At 44.6% G+C, this 21113-nt stretch overlaps 1 protein-coding gene across 1 annotated transcript; it reads right to left on the bottom strand.

The window, feature by feature from the left end:
• Nucleotides 1-11696: 11696 nt before the first annotated feature.
• Nucleotides 11697-14057, bottom strand: LOC131245888 (cocosin 1-like). The gene is made up of 4 exons (XM_058245640.1): nt 13720-14057; nt 13203-13458; nt 12670-13113; nt 11697-12269 (listed from the first exon to the last, which is right to left on the bottom strand). Exons 1-4 carry the CDS (start codon nt 14040-14042, stop codon nt 11874-11876), a joined length of 1419 nt encoding a protein of 472 aa, XP_058101623.1. The 5' UTR covers nt 14043-14057; the 3' UTR covers nt 11697-11873.
• Between the last annotated feature and the right edge of the window lie 7056 nt (nt 14058-21113).

Here is a 21113-nt window from a genome sequence, read left to right as displayed (position 1 = left end):
TTAGCCACCCATCATTGTCAATATGCTATGAATGCATGATTAGCCAAACCATTATTATTCCAATTACAATCAGCCAATTTAAGTAAACTCAAAGGTCACTAAGGGGGGTTCGTCACCTAGCGTTGGCCGACAGTTCTGGCATAATATCCCATGCCCACCATTCTCGGTTCATGAGGTTTTTCCATCTTAGGATGTTTAATGGATGCCCATCGACCAGTGGCCAATCAAATTTCATTAGTAGGGATTACTATCGCATGGTTATAGGCCATCAAAGGCACGCATGGTAATCATCAAAACATGGGACATGTTAAATCGCAGTAGTAAAAGGAAGCTTAGAGCATTAAATCAAAACGGCAAAGGGGTCAGGTAAGATTAAATTAGAGCGGTTAAAGAGGTATTTCTAAGCCACTCAAGCTATATGACCTATGGATGGTAAATCTTACATTAACATTCCATTCCTCATATAACCTCCAATTCGAGGGTCCATTTCTTACCACACTCTATCTTGTTACATCGTAAGCATGGGTTCACGTACACAAAAGGGATCACCCACTATTAGGTGTAGCGAATTGAGATCCATAAGCGACTCACAACTAACCATGATAAAGCATATAGTTATGGCATGCCAAACAAAAATTGATTCATAATGATTGCAATAAGTCATGATAAGAACTATTAATTTAAATTTAAATGGAAACCATCATGTAAGTAGTTATTGTATGGAATCGTGGTTCACAACTATTAACTATAATTCAAGTATAAGTCATGCCTTAAGAATTGATAAAAGATCGCATGCTATGAGATAACATCTGTGATTCTAATAAAGACTATTACTTAAACTAATTTAGAAGTGGAAAGCTTAAGGGGAAGAAATCAATTTAAATTTAAATGGAAATCATCATGTAAGTAGTTATTGTATGGAATCGTCGTTCATAACTGTTAACTATAATTCAAGTATAAGTCATGCCTTAAGAATTGATAAAAATCGCATGCTATGAGATAAAATATGTGATTCTAATAAAGACTATTACTTAAACTAATTTAGAAGTGGAAAGCTTAAGGGGAAGAAATCATCACCGTATGTTTTGAACTGTCTATGTCATCACTAGGAGGTGCGTGCGCCCTTAGGGTCGAATCCTATTGTGAATTATGAAATTGTACGATTAGATCCAAGTTCTACACACTATTTGGTGTTAAGATCATAGCCTAGGGTTTGATTTTAATTATTCTTAGGGTTTGATGTATAATTAGAGTTTCATCATTGAGTTTAGCCCCAAATTTAGATTCTAGGACTAGAACTTTAGTTGGTGTACCATTAATTACAATATAACTTAATAATTATAAGAGAACTATTAGCATTAGTGTTATAATTTATATTAGCTAACGTGACACTAATAATCATTATGGTGAAAATAAATAGTATGTTCTAACCTCAATGATAATATTTAATAATGACAAAATAAAACACTAATATTTAATAATGATAATTAACAATGTTAATTGATGTATGATTGATCGCAATGTTAATCACAAAACTGCCATTAACATTAACAATGAAATTAATATTAGCTATCGTGATAACAATAATCATTATGATGGTAATAAATAGCGTGATCTATTATCAATGATAATATTTAAGAATTAAACAAATACTAATATTTAATATCTATCAGTTGTAGTTTTGTTTATAATAATTAATACTAGTATAAATAACATGTTAATGGTTGATCATAATAAATCAAATACTTTGAGGAGCAAAGATGACTTATAATAGTTAACTCGAAGGCGAATCAAGCTTCCAATCCCGATCTATTTCCATCAGCCCCATCATGGCCACCACTTCACTTGCCGAAGTTCAGCGCCAACTAGAATTGGCCAAGGCTTAGCCCAAAAACATCAGCCCATGCCTGTGACTTAAGCGAGTCGAGTCGAGTTGGTGTGGCAAACCACCCTCTCTCTCTCTCCCTCTCTCTCTCTCTTTCTCTATTTCTTCTCCCACTCTCTCTCTCTCTCTTATTCTTATTTAGAGAGGTCCAGCAGCCCCTGGACTCGACCTAGCCAATGGGCCAGCAGGCTGACTCGGTCCCAAACCGAGTTGACTCAGTTTGGCTTGGACAGCCTTCTCTATCTTCTCCTTCATCTTCTTTCTTCCTTCTTCCATTTTTCCCTTCTTTGTCCTTTCTTTTACTCAAACCCACATGCCAGCTAAGTTACTAGACTAAACCAGACCTGCCTGACTCACACAGCATGACCCAACGAGTTCCAACCGAGTTGAGTTGACTCGAGATGGATCCCACTCTCTCACTCTTCATCTTCTCTCCCTGGCCTTCTTTCTCTTCTTCCTTCTCTCCTTTCTCTCACTTTCTTCTCTCAGAACCATACGCCAGCAAGCTGTTGGGATAAACCAGACTCGACCTAACTGGGACAGGCCCAACTTAAACCCCACGAGTCAAGTATGCTTGACTCGATAAAAACAGGCCCTTACGATCTCTCTCTCTGTCTCAATCTTTTTCTTTATTTCTTCCCCGCCTACTAGACCAAACGGGACCTGGACTTGACCAACCTTGTGTGTAACTCAATCTAGACTCGGTCTAGACTCAGTCCAGTCGAGTTGGTGCGGCAACAACACCCTCTTCACCACTGCCTTCTCCACGTCCTTCATCTTCTTCTTCTCCTTCTCACTTCTCCCTCGTTGCATTCTCTTTCTTCTTTTTTAGGCATGCTCCACAAGGTCTGGACAAGGCCAGACATGATGCAGCCCAGCCGCACTCAAACTGTTGCTTAGCGGAGAGGAAGACATTCGTTAATGATAGCTTCGACCTCCCTACTCCTTCCTCTAATCCGATCCTTGAGAACAGTCCGTTTGGACCCTGTGAAGCTTATAGATGAGTTTCTTCGAAGTTTAGAGATGGTTTGGTTGGTCGGTTCGAATGGAGGAAGGTAACGGCTGGTTGTTGAGCTGCGGCAAGGGCATGGGAGACAAACCCGTTGCAACTCCATCTTTTGGACTTAAATCGAGCCATGAACTCCCTCAGGGCTGTTGGATGAGACTAGAAGGCTAGGATCTAATCCCGCTATCCAGTTTTCTGAAAAACAGTCGGCGAAAAGGAGGCCCTAACACCGGTTTCTTTGTGGAACCCTAATCCACGTGGATGCTTTGGATTCATCCAAGGAGAAGGACTGTGATTGGAAGCGAGATCCTCACATGGATCGTGCGAGCTGGCTAGAGAAAGGGGTGGGAATGGTTTTCATTTTTGGAATGCATCACTCGTGTGGGGCATCTTTGTACCGAATTCCAGTACATGCATGTATGCATGCATTTATGTGGGGTCCACTGTCGTGGGAAAATTTAAGAGGACTATAACCTGAACGGTTCAGATCGACTAAAGGTGGCCCACATGAATCACAGTAGGTTGGTTTTAACGGGGCTGGAAACATAATTTCACCTACTAGCTAGCCTATTTCAGCTAGAAAATGTACGCATGGTCATGGGTTTCAATGTGTGAAAGGGTTGGGTTTTGGTTGAATTTGAGAGCCACACTTGATGGACGATTCAGATCATCCAGAAGGGTCCTGATGGTGGGCCACCAACCAACACATAGACGGTGTCTGTTTCAAATTCGAACAGCAGGAAAAGGAGGAGGTAATCCTTCCTCTTCGGGCAATCTTAGTCAAACCAAGTTGACTGGTTTGGTATCCTGCGGGTGTACGTCTAGTGGTGTACACATACTACAAGTGTGGGGCTCACATAGATGTTTTTGACGAATCTACTCCATCCATCCGATTTTCAACGGCCCAAGTAGGACCATTTAACCCTAGATGGGGGTGGATCTAAAGCTTTGGTGGGCCATACTACTTGATTGGAGAGTCTAGTTATGGATTTACATCGATCTGACGGTTGATCATTCTGAAATGGCACATCAATGGTCAAAAGCTTTCTAGGGTCCCTTAGATGGAAATCGATTATTTGATTAGTGATTAGATGACCTACTGTGCATTTATAACATTAAATATTATGATAATATTTTAATAACCTTGTTATTATTATTATTAAATTTACTATTACCATATTTCTGCTCACTGAATATCTAAGTATAATCCTGATAGATGGTTTCGATGATCAAATCCTTAACAGATGACGTGAGGTCTTAGTCTAATAACTGATTTCGACTCCAATGATTGATTTTTAACTTCAACGGTTGGATTGGTCCCTAACCCGAACATCAGAGTTTCCAAGGGTCCCTAATTCACTATAGAGGAATTTTAATGATTGTTTTCAAACTATGATGGTTCAATTATTGTCAACAGCTAATTGATAACTGAATTAAGTACTACAGGTCCGATGGATAGTAGAAAGTAAAAAGCTTGATACATAAATGGGGATTAATTTCAACAATCGGATATAAACTGAAATGCACATGAATGTTTTCTTAAGCTAGATTGGTATTTATACTAAGTTAGGTTACCTGGTAACACTCGAGTACTGAAAAGTATGGGTGTTCAGATACGATCCTACTAAGACTCATGAGCCGGGTATGGTGGTGTGGGACACCGTGTCCGAGCTGTCGGCTTACGTTGGGTGACGAGTCTTCCTATAGTGACTAATGAGCACTAATGGAAGTGATGGAATATTGTTCGAACGGCCCCTGTCAAATTACCCAACCGATGATTCCGTGCTAGAATACCGTTTAAATGACCCTAGTATGAATGGAATTGGGTGATGAGCCATTTCTTTTATGTGTTTTGATTTTATGTGACAAGCTCGCACTTCGGAATTGAGTAATCATACTTTGTATTTAGGTGATGACTCATATCAAGTTAATTCTCATACAATTGGGTATTATGTCCTACCTTTAGAAATGTTGATTCATGATATAAATTGATGATACCTAAATTTGGATCAAGAGACACTGGTGAGGAGCCGCTAGGTGCTGCGATGAGCTACGTGATCCGGATAAGGACTCGTAATGTAACATCGGTATCATAACTTTACCAATATGCTAGATGAATGGAACTTTACTCAGCTAATATACGCATTCACTGCATTACATTAGATAAGATTTTGTGATTTGGCGTTGGAGTCGCTTGTGAGAAAGTGTTGACATTTGCGAAATAAGCGTTAAAGTCGCGTGTGAGGGAGTGTTAGATTGAAAGGTGCACGTATCATTATAAAATCTTATTCGTGCATTTAACAAGAGTATTTAGGAAATGTTTGATTTCTTGTTTTATCATTACCTGCGCTGATTGGGTTGGTAACATGTGTAACTTAGAACTAATGAAACCACTGAGTTAGCTACTCACTCCCACCTAGGACGTTGTTTTAAAACACCAACCGGGTATTGTTATTGATGTAGGTTCTATCGAGGCCTCAGGCAGGTATGCTTGGATTGGCTTGTACTTTCACTGTGATGCCTTGGAAGCGTCAGGCGAAGCTAGAAGACTTCACTTTTATTTTATTTTGTGCATGTATATGTTAGAGTCTTTAATCGGAATACTTTATATATAAATTTTATGATATATTCATTCTGGCTTATATAATCCCCATTTTAGGCGATCACCACTATTGGAAATGTATTTTTAACTGTTAGCCATATATCTCTGATTTTTGTTATATATACCTCACTTTGGATTTGGTAATTTGAATTGCACTACTCTGATTGCTCGTGTGTAAAATGAATGTGAATCTAAACTAAGTCACACATGCCTTTTGATTTAGTTAACACCCAGGAACACGGTATCAGAGTTTATGTACTCGGGTGCTGATTTTCAGGGCGTTATATCTACTATTCCTGAGGACTTAATGCGTCTTCCGACTAAGAGCGTGTCAACTTATTGATCTACTCGACAAGAGTTGAACCGACCAAGAACGACCTCACTTCTTTGAGGGGAAAAAGGTGCTCGTGATATTACTACTGTTATGTCTACTATTTTTTGTGAATTCTATAATAAAAGAACTTCCCCAGGTCAGGAGAAGAGAATTTCTTTTGAATATTACTCTTGACTGCGCATTGGATCGAGTCGGATCGGATTAGGTCCAACTCGACTCGGTCCAAGTTCTGCATGGCCTGACCCGAACTCGGTCTGCTCCAGGACCGAGTCCAAGTCATCTGACTCGAGCCGATCCTAACCCATGCTGGCTTGAACCGATCCGAGTCCGACTTGGTCAGGAAAACCAAGTCCGATCGGATTGGGCTAGGTTCGGATCAGAGAGGGATGTCCACCCTTGATTTTTATTGGGGTGGAGGGGACCATCGTCTTGAGTATAGGCAATCCAGGCCACATAGAGCCTTCGAATATTTTGAATGGAGGGGTCAGGAAAAAAATCAGGCCATTTTTTGACTCATCTTCTTCTTCTTCTTTTAAAAAAATTAAATAATCCTTAATTTGCTTCAATGCAAGCATTATTCATGGTGTAAATATCAATGGTGAAAATCTGATTGCTTTTATAGGCATAATGATCTCTAACTAGCCATCTTTTGATTCTTCTTTAGAATCATATGATTGAAATTCAAGCAACTCCAGCAGTTACTTCCTCCTTTAGCTTCTGCAATGATCATAATGGAAATATAAAACGAACAGAGAAGTTATGGCATCAATGGGGCTTCAATGCAATTTGAAAATCGAATAGATTTTATCTAATGAATGGTTTCACTTATGTTGGAGAGATGTACCCACAAATCAAGCGTCTTGAGAGCTTTCCCTGATTGATGTGTTTCACGAACAAGGGCGACCTCATCTGCGAGGCTGCTTGCACACCCGCTAACTAAGAGGGAATCTGATTGTTCAAGCAAGAGGACTGTTCAAATGTTTGGATTGGATACTGAAATTGATTTTCTTCAAAGAGAAGAAAAGAAAAAAGAATGGAGGGAATTAAAACTAAGATTTTGAGTAGAAAAGGAAGGAAAACTAAGATTTAGACCCTTCAGATATTTTGAATGGAGGGTCCGATGCCCAGCTCTAATTATATATAGGTAATACATCTGGTCCAGTCCGAATTGGATTAGATCGGTTCCAATCGGATCGAATTTCGTATCGGTGCGGTTCGAATTAACATTGACCCAAACTTGACCAAATTAACAGTCAGATCTGCCTGATCCTGCTTGAACCTGACTGATCCAGGCCGTCGGTTCAGCTCGAATCGGGTCGGATCTAGTCAGATCTGGTCGGATCCATCGGATATGGTCAGACATGCCCAGCTCTACTCTTGACTATCTGAACTACGCGATTGACTATGGGGACTTCCCTTAATTTAAGGGAAGAAAGTCCTCCTACCAACTGCTTGATCCACTATTAAGTGGACAACATATTAACTCTACCATGCATGACCTACTACTATACAATCGACTTATCAATCCTGCACTTCTTGGCTTACTCGCTCTACTTCATTTGACCTATTAAAACTACTTAAGAACATACACAACAATCATGGCGAAAACTTATCTTTTCATTGATAAAGAGAGTCATTACAATAAGAAACCAAAAATATTTTTACAAGTATGATAGAGGGAGGCAAGGCTCAATTAGCTCGGGAGGAGGCCTGCTCAGCTTCGGCTTTGGCTTCAGCGGGGGCCAGGTCTTTAAGAGATTCGTCACCCAAACCATTCAGCTCAAGCTCTAAATACCTTCGCTTAACGTCCTCCAGGCACCGCTCATAGCCGAAGTTGAAGTACACTTCTTCCTCTTTGGCCCGCTCCGCAAAGGTCTTGTACTCCTCCACCATAGCCACCCAAACTGCCAGTATGGAGGCCTTGACCTTGGCCAATTTAGTTCGACCTTCGCCAACTTGGCCACGACCTCTGCTGACCTGGTCACCACCTCGGCCTCCGACCTCTCAGCCTTGGCTTCTGCCTTGGCCCACTCCTCCTTAAAGGCTGAGAGGCACATCTTCAGCCCCTTCGACTTAGCCCACGATGTGGCCTCATTCCGCTGGGCTTCATCAAGCTGGATCTCCATAGCCTTTGCCTGGGCCACAACCGCATCTCTAGCAGCTGCAATGACTTCGAGCTCAGTGACTTTGGCCCAAAGGTCCGCCTCCATCTTCTCCAAGCCTTCCCCCACTTGTCGGTATGATCAGCGGGCAACTAGAAGGGCAAAACGGCCTGGAAAAAGAAACAAAAACAAAGGATAACCATTAAGGAGACCGAAGAAAGAGAACGACATATTGAAAAGATAAAAAAGGGGAGAGATCTACCATGTAAAAGGTGGCCGCTAGGTCACCCGGAAGAGTCATGGGATGGACATCTAGTAGAGTGCAATGTCCTCCTTTGGTACATGCCAGCTTGCCCACTGGGAGAGGAGACCCATATGGTAGCCTGGGGGTAAGGGGGCCGACCTTCCGACCTCTGAAGCTTTATGCCCCAAGGCACCACCCTCCTCAATCTGCTGGACTTGGGCAATGGAGGGCCCTTCGATGGGATGAGCCTCCTTCGAGCAGGGGATGGCTCCAGATCTACAACCCCCTGAGCCACTGGCCGAGGAGGAGAGATCTCGAGTGGGGTAGCCTCCTGAGAAACCCCACTTACTGTGGCTGGAGTTGACTGCTTAACAACTAGCCCTTCGATGACGGGCTCTGACCTACCCTTTGTTGTAGCAGCAGTGGAGGACCCCCTCGACACACTGCAGAAGGGACAATGACCCTCTTGAATGTCTTCTTTAGCTAGCCCAAGTCGGTCCAAAAAGGAAGCTTAATCCTCTTTGAGGGATGATGAAGATCGGCCATATTTGCACAACAAGATATCAAGGTCAGACATGAAGTGATAAGGTCCGAGCACAGAAGCTTAAAAGAAAATTTTTACCGACTATTACTTACCTCGCGGCTCGATTAAAGTCGAGTCAAATTGACAAAGAGACTAAGGAGTGATAAGCTTCCTCCAAGTTCTCTCAACAGCGTCCTTCAACTTTACACGATTAACTTGGAGAAGTTGTAGGTCGGAGAGTTGAGGTTGTCTCCGAGGAAGAGTTGCAAGGAATACAACTGTGGTCAGCAAGTAAAGTTATAAGATAAATAATAATAATAATAATAATAATAATAATAATAATAATAATAATAATAATAATAATAATAATATGACAAGTCTACAACTCAGCTACTTCCGACCTGGGTTAACAAATTTGGTGGGGACCCGAGAACACAGCCTAGCCACCATAGCCCTTGGGGCTTCCCACTCTCCCGAGGAAAGAACCATTTATCCTTCTAACCCTTGTTAGAGGACGGGTTGTCGGTGATGAGGGCTTAACCCATGTTTGCCCATGCAAAAAAATAAAACCAACCCTGAACAGATACATAAACCCTTTGGCGGAAAGCTCGGTATGTTTGACCTGATGCCATAAGATGTACGTCTCGAGCAAGGCCCTCCAAGCATTTGGGATGGTTTGGCCTGGAGCCAGCGTCAGATGATTAGTAACCTCCCGTACAATAGAGTGAATGGGAAGCCGGAGGCCGCACTAAAGAGTGACCACATATATATATAGCTGCTTCGCCTGCGCGAGGGTGGCCCGGGATTTTGCCAAGTTCAAGGGCTCGAAGCACCATAGACTCTGAAATATGGTACTCTGTCGTGATCCGATTCAGGTCTGCATCTTGCAGCCTCGACCTAAAGGGGCCAATGTCTAGAGTCCGCTCCACTGTAGGCTGCGTTGTCTACCTCACCGGTGCAGACACGACCACCTCCTTGTGGCCACCCGTCACCGTAAATGGAGGACCAAAGGGTGCGCTCAACTGGGAGTCCACACTTTCTGGAGTGGACTCCCCGTAAAACGCCTTAGGCACAAACATCCTATTGAAATCATCCGACATCCCAACCAGGAAATGACATGCAGAAAGAAAGAGAAGGATGAATAGTAGAGATGGCCGAAGAGGAAGAAAAGAAAAGGCCGGAGTAGTAGGAATCCGACTTACCAGAAATCGCCTGCTTTGGTAAGTAGAAAGATCAACAAAACAAAGAAGAGCAAATAAAATGGGTTAGGACATCCCCCTTCCCTATTTATAAGCTCCTCGGCTGCGGCATTCAATGTCGCAGTCCGAAGAGGCATTAAAGCTCACACCTCCCTCCAAGTGGCTACCGCTGGTTCATTGATCGACCCGACTACCGAGGAATGACCATATGTCCTCGCCTTATACATCGAAAGATGAAGATGCGTCATTTCAACGCACGTTTCCTCGTACGATTTGTCATAATCATTAGTGGATCTGCCTCAATTCCTGCATTTGCCGCATTTCCCTCTTCCAACATAATGATAAGCACTCCCGACCTCCTACGTGTGAGTTCTCATCCGTGCACTTAGGCATCAATCCGAATCCATTTACTTCCCAAGCTTCCGAAAACCACTTAGAAGTAGGGGGCTATTGTTATGGGTAAAATTGGACTGACTAGGCAATAAGAATGGAATAGAAGACACAAGGCAAGTAGCTTGGAAATAGAGGTCGGGTAAAGAGCTCGGTCTAGATAGTTGAGCACGACCTCTATGATCAGTTCAAGCACCAACCACAAGCAGTGTACTCGGCTCTAGCTGACATCTCATTATCACGACCAACAAACGACTATAAGTACCGACTCGGCCTCGAGGATAGGGTCCGACCATAACCAATAGTTCGGCTCGGTCTGTAGGACATTGGCCAAAACAACTTAAAGGTCGGCATCGACAGTCGACCATGCCGTTCTCGGAAGCCAACCAATGGGAGATCTACTTTCTATATGAGGAAGATTAAGTCCCTGATATCTTTGCCGAGAATCATGCCAAGGATAATGCCTTGGATCTCGAGGACAATTCCTTGTACGATATTGAACTGGATGGCAGATTCATTGCTATATACCTAACTAGCAACAAAAGACTATAAATATGAACCCTAAGCATAGTAAAAGATGTGCACAAAAACCCTAGTCCACGGTACTTTAGTTTTGCATGTACACGAAGGTCCAGTCGAGATGATTAAATTTCAGCATCAGCAATAATAAGACCCACTAAGTTGTACATGCCAGTTGAGTAAGCCATGGACCCAATAATTTGTTCGAGATAGGTTAATGCTTAAACACCGGGAGACCGTGTACAAAAATAAGCTTTATCCTACAAGGGGTCGTGGGGCCAACCGTGACCCATGTCACGTCCGTACATAAAATGTGTGCCTTCTAGTTCAACCCATGTCCGGACAGGACACCCATCATTGAAACTCTCTTAATTGGGTGGGGGGCCACTGTTTTGTACATGCCATCCAGGCCGTTCAGAATATCTGCCTCGCCAGGATGAATGGACGGTACCCCAAAAACCAGGCCAGTTCGAAACCTTAGGTGGGCCATACCATACGATTTTAGAAGCTGTAGGCATGATTCGTCATGGTTTAATTTTTAGTACTGCATTATTTTTGGTCTCCAAGGACAACACAAGGGGTGCAAATAACGGACGGATTGGATGTCAAGAACACATCATGGTGGCCCCACAACTACTTTTGTAGTGTTAGCTTACTATCCCCACATTGTAGAGAAACCGACCTCCATTTCTAAACCCGAACCGGCTTGGGTTTGAATCTTGGCCTGTTCAGTCCATGGGTCTAGCTCCATTTACTAATCGGGTCCGCCCCCGACCCGAGCCCAATCCACTGCCACCCTTAAATTGTTTGTTTTTTCTCTCTCTCTACCTCCCCACTTACGCTCACACGCTCACACACGTGCATACATGTATATGTTGAGACAGCAAACAGATTAACTTAAAAAGGAAAGGAAATATATTATATTTATAGAGTGATAACACCCCTTTTACAGCCAGCCTCCATGCACATGCACGTACTCAAACCTTTATTTTCTGACTAAAGAAGATAAAACCGTAATAAACTTATATAGATAGTAAGACTTTAGGAGACCCGTCCCGTCTCAAACTCTTCATGCAGCAGCTCTTCCTTGGGCCCTAGAGCTTGGTGCGAACACCACAGTCTCTTGCCCCCTGTTGTACTTCAACCTCCTTGCTTCCTCCCTAGAGATCCTGAACGAATTCATCAGTACATCCTCCGGCATGGCGCGGATGGCCGACGCCTTCCCAACGATCGGGCTAGTCATAGCATTATCGTTGGTCTTGAAGGCCACCCACTCAAACCCTTCATTACCTGCCTGCTTCACAACAGCAAACGCCTGCGGGATGACCACCATCTGGCCCTCTCGGAGCTCGCTATCGAAGACAGCCCGCCCGTGGTTGCCCACGATCTGGATCCGACCGTTGCCCCGGGTGGCATACACCACGCTGTGGGCGTTCAGGTTCCAGTGAGGTGCCATGAGCGCGTTCTGCATGAGTTGAGGGCAGTTTAGTGATTAAACAAGAACTGAAAAACTAGCATTAGTTACAAAGAGCAATGCTAATTGCACCATTGGTTTCTTTCACGTTCAGAATGTGGGAATTTCCGAACCGCTCATCTGGAGGAGCCCACCATATATAACTCATAGCCTGAGAATGAGGCTGATTAGATAATACTAACCACTCGATTCAAGGAGAAAGAGATCGCTACTCAGTTCTCTTTTTGGGCCATGTTCCTATCAAAAAACGAAGATTATCTGGTAATCCTGATTTTGGGTCATGGCCATATGGTGGGGTAGTCCAGTATGAACGGTTGTGATCTTGTATACATCTGCCACGTGTCAGTTGCACACCAAATCTAGTGCAATTTGGTTTGAATATGCTTAATACCCTGTAAAGAACTCCTCTTTCAGCACTCAATTGGATAAAGTTGAGGACGGGTAGCTTCTGGCTATGGAGACTGCTGATGCGGCCACCTTGTGGGTTGTACACGTCAGCACGGGTGGGGTCCGCAATGTTCTCCATCAGTCTGGAGCTGCAAACGGTCTCTTCCAAGCCGTTCAAACTCCTTTGCTGTTGTTCTTCATCCTCTTCTCTCCTTGGTGGCCTCACCACCTGCAGCCCATTTTCGACGTTGACGATATTGCCCCTCTGGTCATCCTCGTTCTGGAGCTTTCTCGCCGTCTCTCTGCTCACGCCGAAGGCCTCTGCCAACGTATTCACGTCGAAGCCGCTGAAGATGTTTTGTTTCCTACCCTGCTCCTGGCGTCTGGACCGCTGCGATTCGCTCTCCTGTTGCTGCTCGTATTGCTCGGTCCCAGCTATGTGGAATCTCTACAGTTTAATACAACATGGTGCATGATGATCGATTGATGGACGTTGAACCGTACTGATAATTGAATGAACGGATTGTATTTGCTTACCCTGAGATTCTGATCGAGCTGGTTGGCGAAGCTGCTGGTATCCAAGACAGAGACAGCAACAACAGGTGTCTCGCCGTCATTGTAGCACCAATGGGCCACGCCAGCTGGCAATGCCACGATGTCTCCTTCTCGGAAGTGTCGGATTTTCTGATGTTGGTCCCTGAATCGCTGGCTCCGGCTCTCTTCAGATTGTTGGGACTGTTGGACGCTCTGGAATGACTCAGGGCATCCAGGGAAGATTGCACCGGTTATACCTCTACCTGCATGAATGAAATCATCAGCTTTGAGCGCATAAAAATAAGTAGGTCACCAGCTTGACTGTTCATCAGGTGGGTCCCATGGTAGGTCGACCACTACACGATCAGACGATCCTAATCATGTGGACCGTTCTGAATTCGAAGCTGATGGGTGTCTGCATTCTTGTAAGATCATCCCATCAGGGAAATTTTTTTTTTTTTATTTTTTTGTATAAAAGAAAAGAAAATGAAGATGAACATGGAGCAAGGGATACGGATACGAGCCTTGGACGATGTAGATTAGACGTGGTGCATTGGCGAAAGAAGGCAAGAGAAGGCCCCTGGGCTGGATAGTATGGCGAGTAGCAGCGACACCAGCGCAATCAAACTGGTCGTGGTTCTCATCCCAGTACTCGGTCACACCAGCTTCGGCCTCGATCCGCCTGTTGGGTTCGAGCGCGCTCATGCTCGGGATTAGGCACTCGCTCTGTTGGCGGAACCTGCGCTGCGAAGGCTGCTGCTGTTGCTGCTGCTGTTGGGCCATAGACCCATCGCACAAGACAAGGAAGCAAAGTGCAAGAGAGAAGAAAATGCTATGAGCCATTGGGTGCAGCAAAAGAGAGTTGGCGTGAGCTGTGGTCTGAGTCTGAGGGTTGAGAGCGTTTGGCTATTTATAAGAGGAGAAGCTGGTTTTGGGTTCGACGCAGAAGGGAGTTTGGTAAGAGATTCTCTTGCCATCTTGCAAGCTGCATGGATGGTTTGGGCTGGCAAAACGGAATCGTGGCGCCTCATAGGGTTAGTTTGGTAGGGAGTTTTGTCTCTGTGGAAGAATGACAAATGGGTTTCTCCACGTATCCAACTTTTTCTTTCTGCATGCATGCGGGGTGCCTAGTTTTTTTGTCGTGAATTGCCACGCAAGTACCACGCTGGCATGGAAGACGCTTTTCGATGGGACGCGAATTGCGTCCTACCCCGGCCGGACAGTTCTCCGTCCGGGCAGGACTCAGTGAGGCCCACCGTGATGTAAGTGTTATATCCACGGGGTTCATCGTTTTTCTCATATCATATCATTTTAAGGGACGAGAAAAAAAAATGAGGCAGGTACAGGGCTTAAGTGGACCACAAAGTGGGGATTAAATTTCTACCATTAGAAACTTCTCGAGAGAGGGAGAAGTTTCGGATCAAGCTGATAATTTATTTATTTTTCACTTCATCCCCGTATACGTGACCGTATGAATAGGTTGGATGGTAAAAAAACATTACGGTGGCCCTTAGAAAGGTTTCAACGGTGAGTGTCATTATAACTGCAGCTTCCTTTAGTGTGATCCAGCGGAGCTGTGTACCGGTTTCATTTTTAGGATCAATCCTTAAAATGATACGAGAAAAGTGATGAACTGCATGGATAAAGAACTTATGTCACAGTAGGGCTCACATAGCCCTGCCCGGACGGGGTAGGACACAATTCGCGTCCGTTTTGATGAATCGGAATTGTCTAGGAAACCTTTTTTTTTTTTCAACCCAGCGGCGTAAAGCACACAAGTTACGTGAGATCCACGATGTTTTATACGTAAATCTACTCGGTCCATCAGGAGAATCATTATTTTAACCGTACGTAGAAAAAAAAAAAAAAAAAAGAAGAAGAAGGGAAAATTAACCTTACTAGCTTCTGTATATGGTACAATTCCCTGAAGACATTCAACCTTTCAAATATTGGTAGGCTTCTGACAAGCCTAGAAAAGTTACTTGGACCAAAATGTCCTTTGTCCTTAGTTCAATAGTAGTTGTACAGTTTAGTGAATAAGAAGTTACGTCATATTCAATGATATGCACAGAACCCTTTTTTGGGTGTGGGGCAAGGCCCAAATCACGGGGCCCATACTAATGTATGTGTATAATCCATGCTACCCATCCTTCTTGCCATGTCATTTTAGGGCTATGGCCCGAATATCAGCCTGATTTAGTGCAAGTGTGGCCCACATAATAGAAAATAATAGTGACTATTGAAACTTTCTAGGCTCACTATGATGTTTGTTAGAAGTGGACACTGTCAAAGTCAAGATTTTTGGGCCCACGACAAACTGGCTGACAAGGTGGATGGTTCGGATAACCCCATTAGTACCAATGACTATGTAGTAAAGGAAGTGAACACGTTAAAAACCATGATCCATACAACATGACAACCACGACCCATATAACATGACAACTACGACTCATGTAAACCATGATCAATATGGGCCAACATTGATGTATGTGTATAATCCATGCCGCCCATCCTTTTTGCCGTGTCATTTTAGGGGTAAGGCCCAATTATCAGCCTGATCTAGTGCTCGTGTGAGCTACAAAATAGAAAAATAATGGTGACTGTTAAAACTTTCCAGGCTCACTGTGATGTTTGTTAAAAGTAGACATTACCCAAGTCAAAACTTTTTGGGCCCATGGCAAGCTGGCCAACAAGGTGGACGGATCTTTTTTTTTAAAAAGCAAAATTCTCATTGATCGACGAACATAAGTACAATTTGGGTTTCCACGGGAGAAAAAGGACTTGCAGGAAACCTATCATGAAAAGCCCCCAAAAAAAAAAAATACAAGCAAAAGAAGCTAAGCCATCAGGGGTGGCCTCCGACCCGACAGGTTTCCCTAATTGCCTCTAAACCGACCTTATCTATGAAGATGAGGCCTCTGACCTGCTGGGGCAAATCGGAAGGGTCCCCAAAAAGTAAGAAGGATTGGTTAGCGCTGCCCAGATTAGCCAACGCATCCGCTGGGGCGTTACCTTCCCGGAAAATATGGGAAAACACAATCTGCCCTCTCCTTTTAAACCTATTAATCCTGTTCATCCAGTAACCCCATTTCCAACCTAGTTTGGATTCTCCCCTTAACACCTTCACAACCTGTTGGGATTCCGATTCAACTATGACATTCGTAAGGCCCCTGGATAGATAATAGTTGATTCTGTCGTGAACCGCATGAATTTCAGTGTAACTATTTGAATCCACACCATAACCAGCCGAAAAAGCAAAGATGTAAACACCCCTATCGTCTCTGCACACTCCACCACCTCCTGCGTTCCCCGGGTTACCTCTCGAGGAACCGTCAACATTGACCTTGACCCATCCCACCATTAAGGAAGAACTATGCTGACGTCGAGTGGAGGACACACTAGTTAGCGAACCAAGTAAACGGGGCTCAACAATAGCACCCGAGATGAAGATTCTTAATCCACTTATGGTGGACGACCACCACGAAACACGCGCCATTACCGAAGTTGCTAATGGAGTTTTGCCTTAAACAATGGCGGCATTCCTCTCCTTCCAAACTTCCCACAACAACAAACAAGGCGCCAATTTGTGGAGGGAGGACAGGTTGGGGCCGGATGTCAGAGAGTTCCACCACTGTGACAACCTGGCCTCGACTGAAATGGATGACAAAATGCTGATGCTAAAGAAAACCCCCAGGCGGGCCCAACAAGAATTCGCCAGGGCGCTGTCCAGAAAGGGGTGAGGAACGGACTCAGCTGAGTGGCTCTGATATCGGTTGGGGCTCATTTTGTAGCACATGCATCTTGACGTAAGGTGGATACCCCTTTGTTGGACTGCTTCATCCACCGGAATTGCCTTGTTTAATAGCTTGCACATGAAAAGTGAGACACGAGGGGGCATCTTTACGTGTTAGACCCACCTGGCCCAGCTGAGATGGGGCGAGCACAATCTGCAGCGGTCCCAGGCCAACCTAATGGAGAATTTGCCCGAGGGAGTGAGGGGCCAGAAGGGGGCGTCCAGACCGTCGGAGGTGGAAAAGCCTTCATGGAAAATCAAATCCACTACCTCTTGGGGCAACAGTCCAAAGACCGCCGAAGGAGGGGCTGGACCGTTGAGGCTCAGGAACTGATGCACCTTCATAGGCAGCAGATTATTTGGAATGGAGGACAAGGCAAGGTCCTGTAGGGGGCCTAGACCGGTCCAGTTGTCCGTCCAGAGATTGCAAGAGCCTTCACTTATTTTCCATTGCACCAGGCCCTCTAACTGACGCAGGAGAGGGAGAATTCTCTTCCACAACGGCAACTGATGGCTGGACGAGCTCCTCTGGCTAACAGGGAATAGATCCTGGGCATATTTGGCAGCCATATAAGAGCCCCACAAGCTATCTCCTACTTTGAATTTTATATCCCAGGCCATCTTAAAGCGAAAAGCCTTCATAACGTCTGATAGTTTTCTGATGCTGAGCCCTCCCTCATCTTTGGGACGAGAAATTGCCTTCCAGCTCTTCCAGTGAAATTTCCTCTTCCCAACATCCCAACCCCAGAAGAAAGAGGCAAAGCACGATTCCAGTGACTTAATGACCTGCGAAGGAAGATGAACGGCTGTCAGGGTGTGCACTGGGATACTTTTAAGCACATGCTTTATCAGAACTTCTCTGCCTACTTGCGAGAGGCACCTAGCCTGCTAACCTTGCACCCGACCCTCCACTTTGTCAATCGGCTGCTGAAAATCCCCTGCTTTAGTCCTCCCTGCTGTCATTGGGACCCCTAGGTATGAGAGAGAGCCGGACAACTCGGAGATACCTAAAAGATTTTCGATGGATCTGATTCTGTGAGTAGAAAGCTTGTTGGAGCTGAAGAAAGAGCTTTTACAAAAATTAATGGACTCCCCCGATGCCTTTTGATATATGTCTAAAAAGGCTTTGGTTGCTATTAAAGACTTCTTGCTACCATTATGGAAGAGGAGGGTGTCATCTGCGTATAGTAGATGAGACACCAAAGGGCACCCTCTCCTAAGCTTAAAGGGTGTGCAAAGGCCTTGCACCACCAAGTTATGGAGCCCTCTACTAAGAACTTCGACAGCGATGATGAACAAGCTCGGCGACAAAGGGTCACCTTAGCACAGACCATGGGACGATTTGAAGAAGTTAGACGACACTCCATTTACAAACACAGAAAACTAGCAATTTATCCAACTATTCTCAACTAAATCCACCCACCTCGCACTGAAACTGAACCGAAGTAAGACGCTCCTGAGGAAGCCCCACTCCACTCTGTCATAGGCCTTCTCCATGTCAAGCTTAAGCACTATGTTTCTGCCCCGAACCTTCCTGTTAATTTCTCTAAAGAGTTCCTGAGAGAGCGCTATATTTTCTGAAATTGCTCTACCTTGGATGAAAGCCCCTTGTTCCTGCGAGATAATGGCCAGAAGCACCTGACTCAATCTTGTTGCTGTGATCTTTGCTAACACTTTGTAGAAGCAGTTGCACAGACTGATAGGATGGAAATCTGAGAATCTCTTTGGGGAGTTCGACTTGGGGATAAGGCATATGAGAGTCGTGGTGACAGCTCTGGGCAGCTTCCCACCCTGGAAAAGGAATAAGGTAGCCCTATGCAAGTCTTCTTTGATAGTATCCCGACAGCTTACGAAGAAGGCCCTGGAGAAACTGTTAGGCCCCGGAGCACTGTCTAGAGGAATGGAAAGCACCGCTCTGTGGACTTCGTCGATGGTTGGAGGAGCTATGAGAAAGTCATTATCTTTATTCGAAACCAGGTCCTGAATGACCTCTAAAATTTGAAGATTGGCAGAGCAGGAATGCGCTGAGAATTACCTTTCAAAGTGCGCCACTGCCTCACTTTGGATCTAATCTTGGTCTTCTAGCACATGCCCCGATTCTGATTCAATCCTTCTAATTCTTGCATACTTGTGCTGAGCTGTGGCCGCCGTATGAAAGAAGTTGGTGTTCTGATCGCCCTCTTCCAGCCAGCTGATTCTAGACTTTTGCTTCCAGAAGATCTCCTGCCTAAGTTCAACCTGCTAGAGGTTGGCTGAAACTTCAACGAATCTAATCTGGAGCCCCGCGTCGGAAGAGTCATGCATCTGAAGATCGATTGCCTCCAAGGCTTGCTCGGCCGATATGATTTGATAGAAAATGTTTCCGAAACATTCTTTGTTTCAAGACTTAAGAACCTGTTTCACTTATTTAAGTTTAGCAATAATATTGACAAAGGGGTGGGTAGAATGAACTTGATTCCATGTGGATTTGACAACTTGCTGGAAAGATTCATGACGGGTCGACATTTGCTAGAACTTGAAAGGCTTTGGGCCACTAAACAACTGAGTCGGGAACTGCAACAGCAGCGGGACATGATCGAAATTTAGCAGAGGGAGGTGATGTACCTGCGACTGGGGGAACGAAGTAAACCAGTTTGTGTTGAAGAGGACCCTGTCAAGCCTCGCCCACACTCTGGCCGCACCAGCCTGGTTGTTGGTCCACGTGAATCGGCTTCCCAAGAAATCCACGTCCATCAGCCCTGCACCATTGATAGCATCCAAGAATTCTGAGGAACTCAAGCTATTTGGCTCCCGCCAACTTCTTCTCTCTGACCGGTTAGTTATGGCATTGAAATCACCACAAACAACCCATGGGCCTGGCACCAAGGCGGAAAGGACTGCCAAATCGTTCCAAAGAGCCCTTCTGGTATTTCTGTCGCAGCTTGCATAAACAAAGGTTAGGTGCAGCGGAAGGGGGAAACTTTGATCATGTATTACAATCGACAGAAGCTCATTGGAGGATTTAATCACCAAGAAATTGATCTGGTTAACAAAGAAGACCCATATCTTCCCATATTCACCACTGTTCGAACAGGAGGAATGACAGCCTAGAGAAAGGCCTACCCCCACATGCTTCTCATCTCTTAGCATTAGTTCCAAGATGGTTACAATTCCTAGATGATGACTTCTAATGATTCTCCTCAAGGTTCTGATGGTGCGCTGGTTACCAATACCTCGAGCATTCCAAGTTAGGATCTTATCCATCAGTGACACATCCAAAGTTGACAGCCCTTCGCTTGAGTTTTTGCAGCCTGGATTCCCAATCACCCCTGGTGTACTGTATCCTAGGCCTTCTCAGGATGGTTGTTATTATCTTCTCTGAAGAGGGTTTGAACAATTGTTGCTTGGCCATTCGACCCACCTCCTGCTCTCTCGTGACATTAGTTTCCATAGCAATCTCTCCAGAGAAAAGGTTGGTTGGACCATTATCGAGGTTGTTGTAAGGGGGAGTAACTGCCTTCTGCCTTGGCTGGGTTCTAGTGTCAGTTATCCTTGGATGTTCCTCAGCGCGAATGGTTGATTTGAAATATGGGGATAGGTCGATGTGAAGACCCGTTCTAACATGCTTGAGGTGCGGCAATTGAGGCAGGCTTCTATGATGTTGGCTGCTGTGCTGATTGTATCTGTCTGGTAGGTTTCTTTGAGTGTGACATTTCCTGGAAGCAAAGGACAGGAAATGTGCGCACTCATTTTGAACAAGAACCTGGTCTGGAGGATTAGGTCTCTCAGGTAGCAGGTGGTTAAGATGGCTTTGGACCTCCTAGTTGTTGACTATCAGAGGACAGTCCAATGATCTTGATCTTTGTGAAATCCTCCCCTGTGCTTCCTTTCTGAGGGGGTGATTCTCTGTAGAGTTTTTCTCAGTGAAAGAATCCGTATCCATCCTGACTGATTAAAATTGAGAGGGATCCATGGAGACAATGTTCATTTGTTGCTCATTTCTGTGGAACATTTGGAGCTGAGAAGGGCTTTGAATCATTTGCCTGCTGTTCACTGCTACCATTGGGAGCAACCTGGGACCCTCACTATGAGTGATATTACCTTCATTTGGGTTGATGGACACCTTAGAAACATTAAGTCGA

This window comes from Magnolia sinica, chromosome 5 (assembly GCF_029962835.1).
Source record: "Magnolia sinica isolate HGM2019 chromosome 5, MsV1, whole genome shotgun sequence".
Lineage (NCBI taxonomy): Eukaryota > Viridiplantae > Streptophyta > Magnoliopsida > Magnoliales > Magnoliaceae > Magnolia > Magnolia sinica.
Note: the sequence above shows the minus strand (reverse complement) of the source record. Positions and strands in the feature narration are given on the sequence as shown.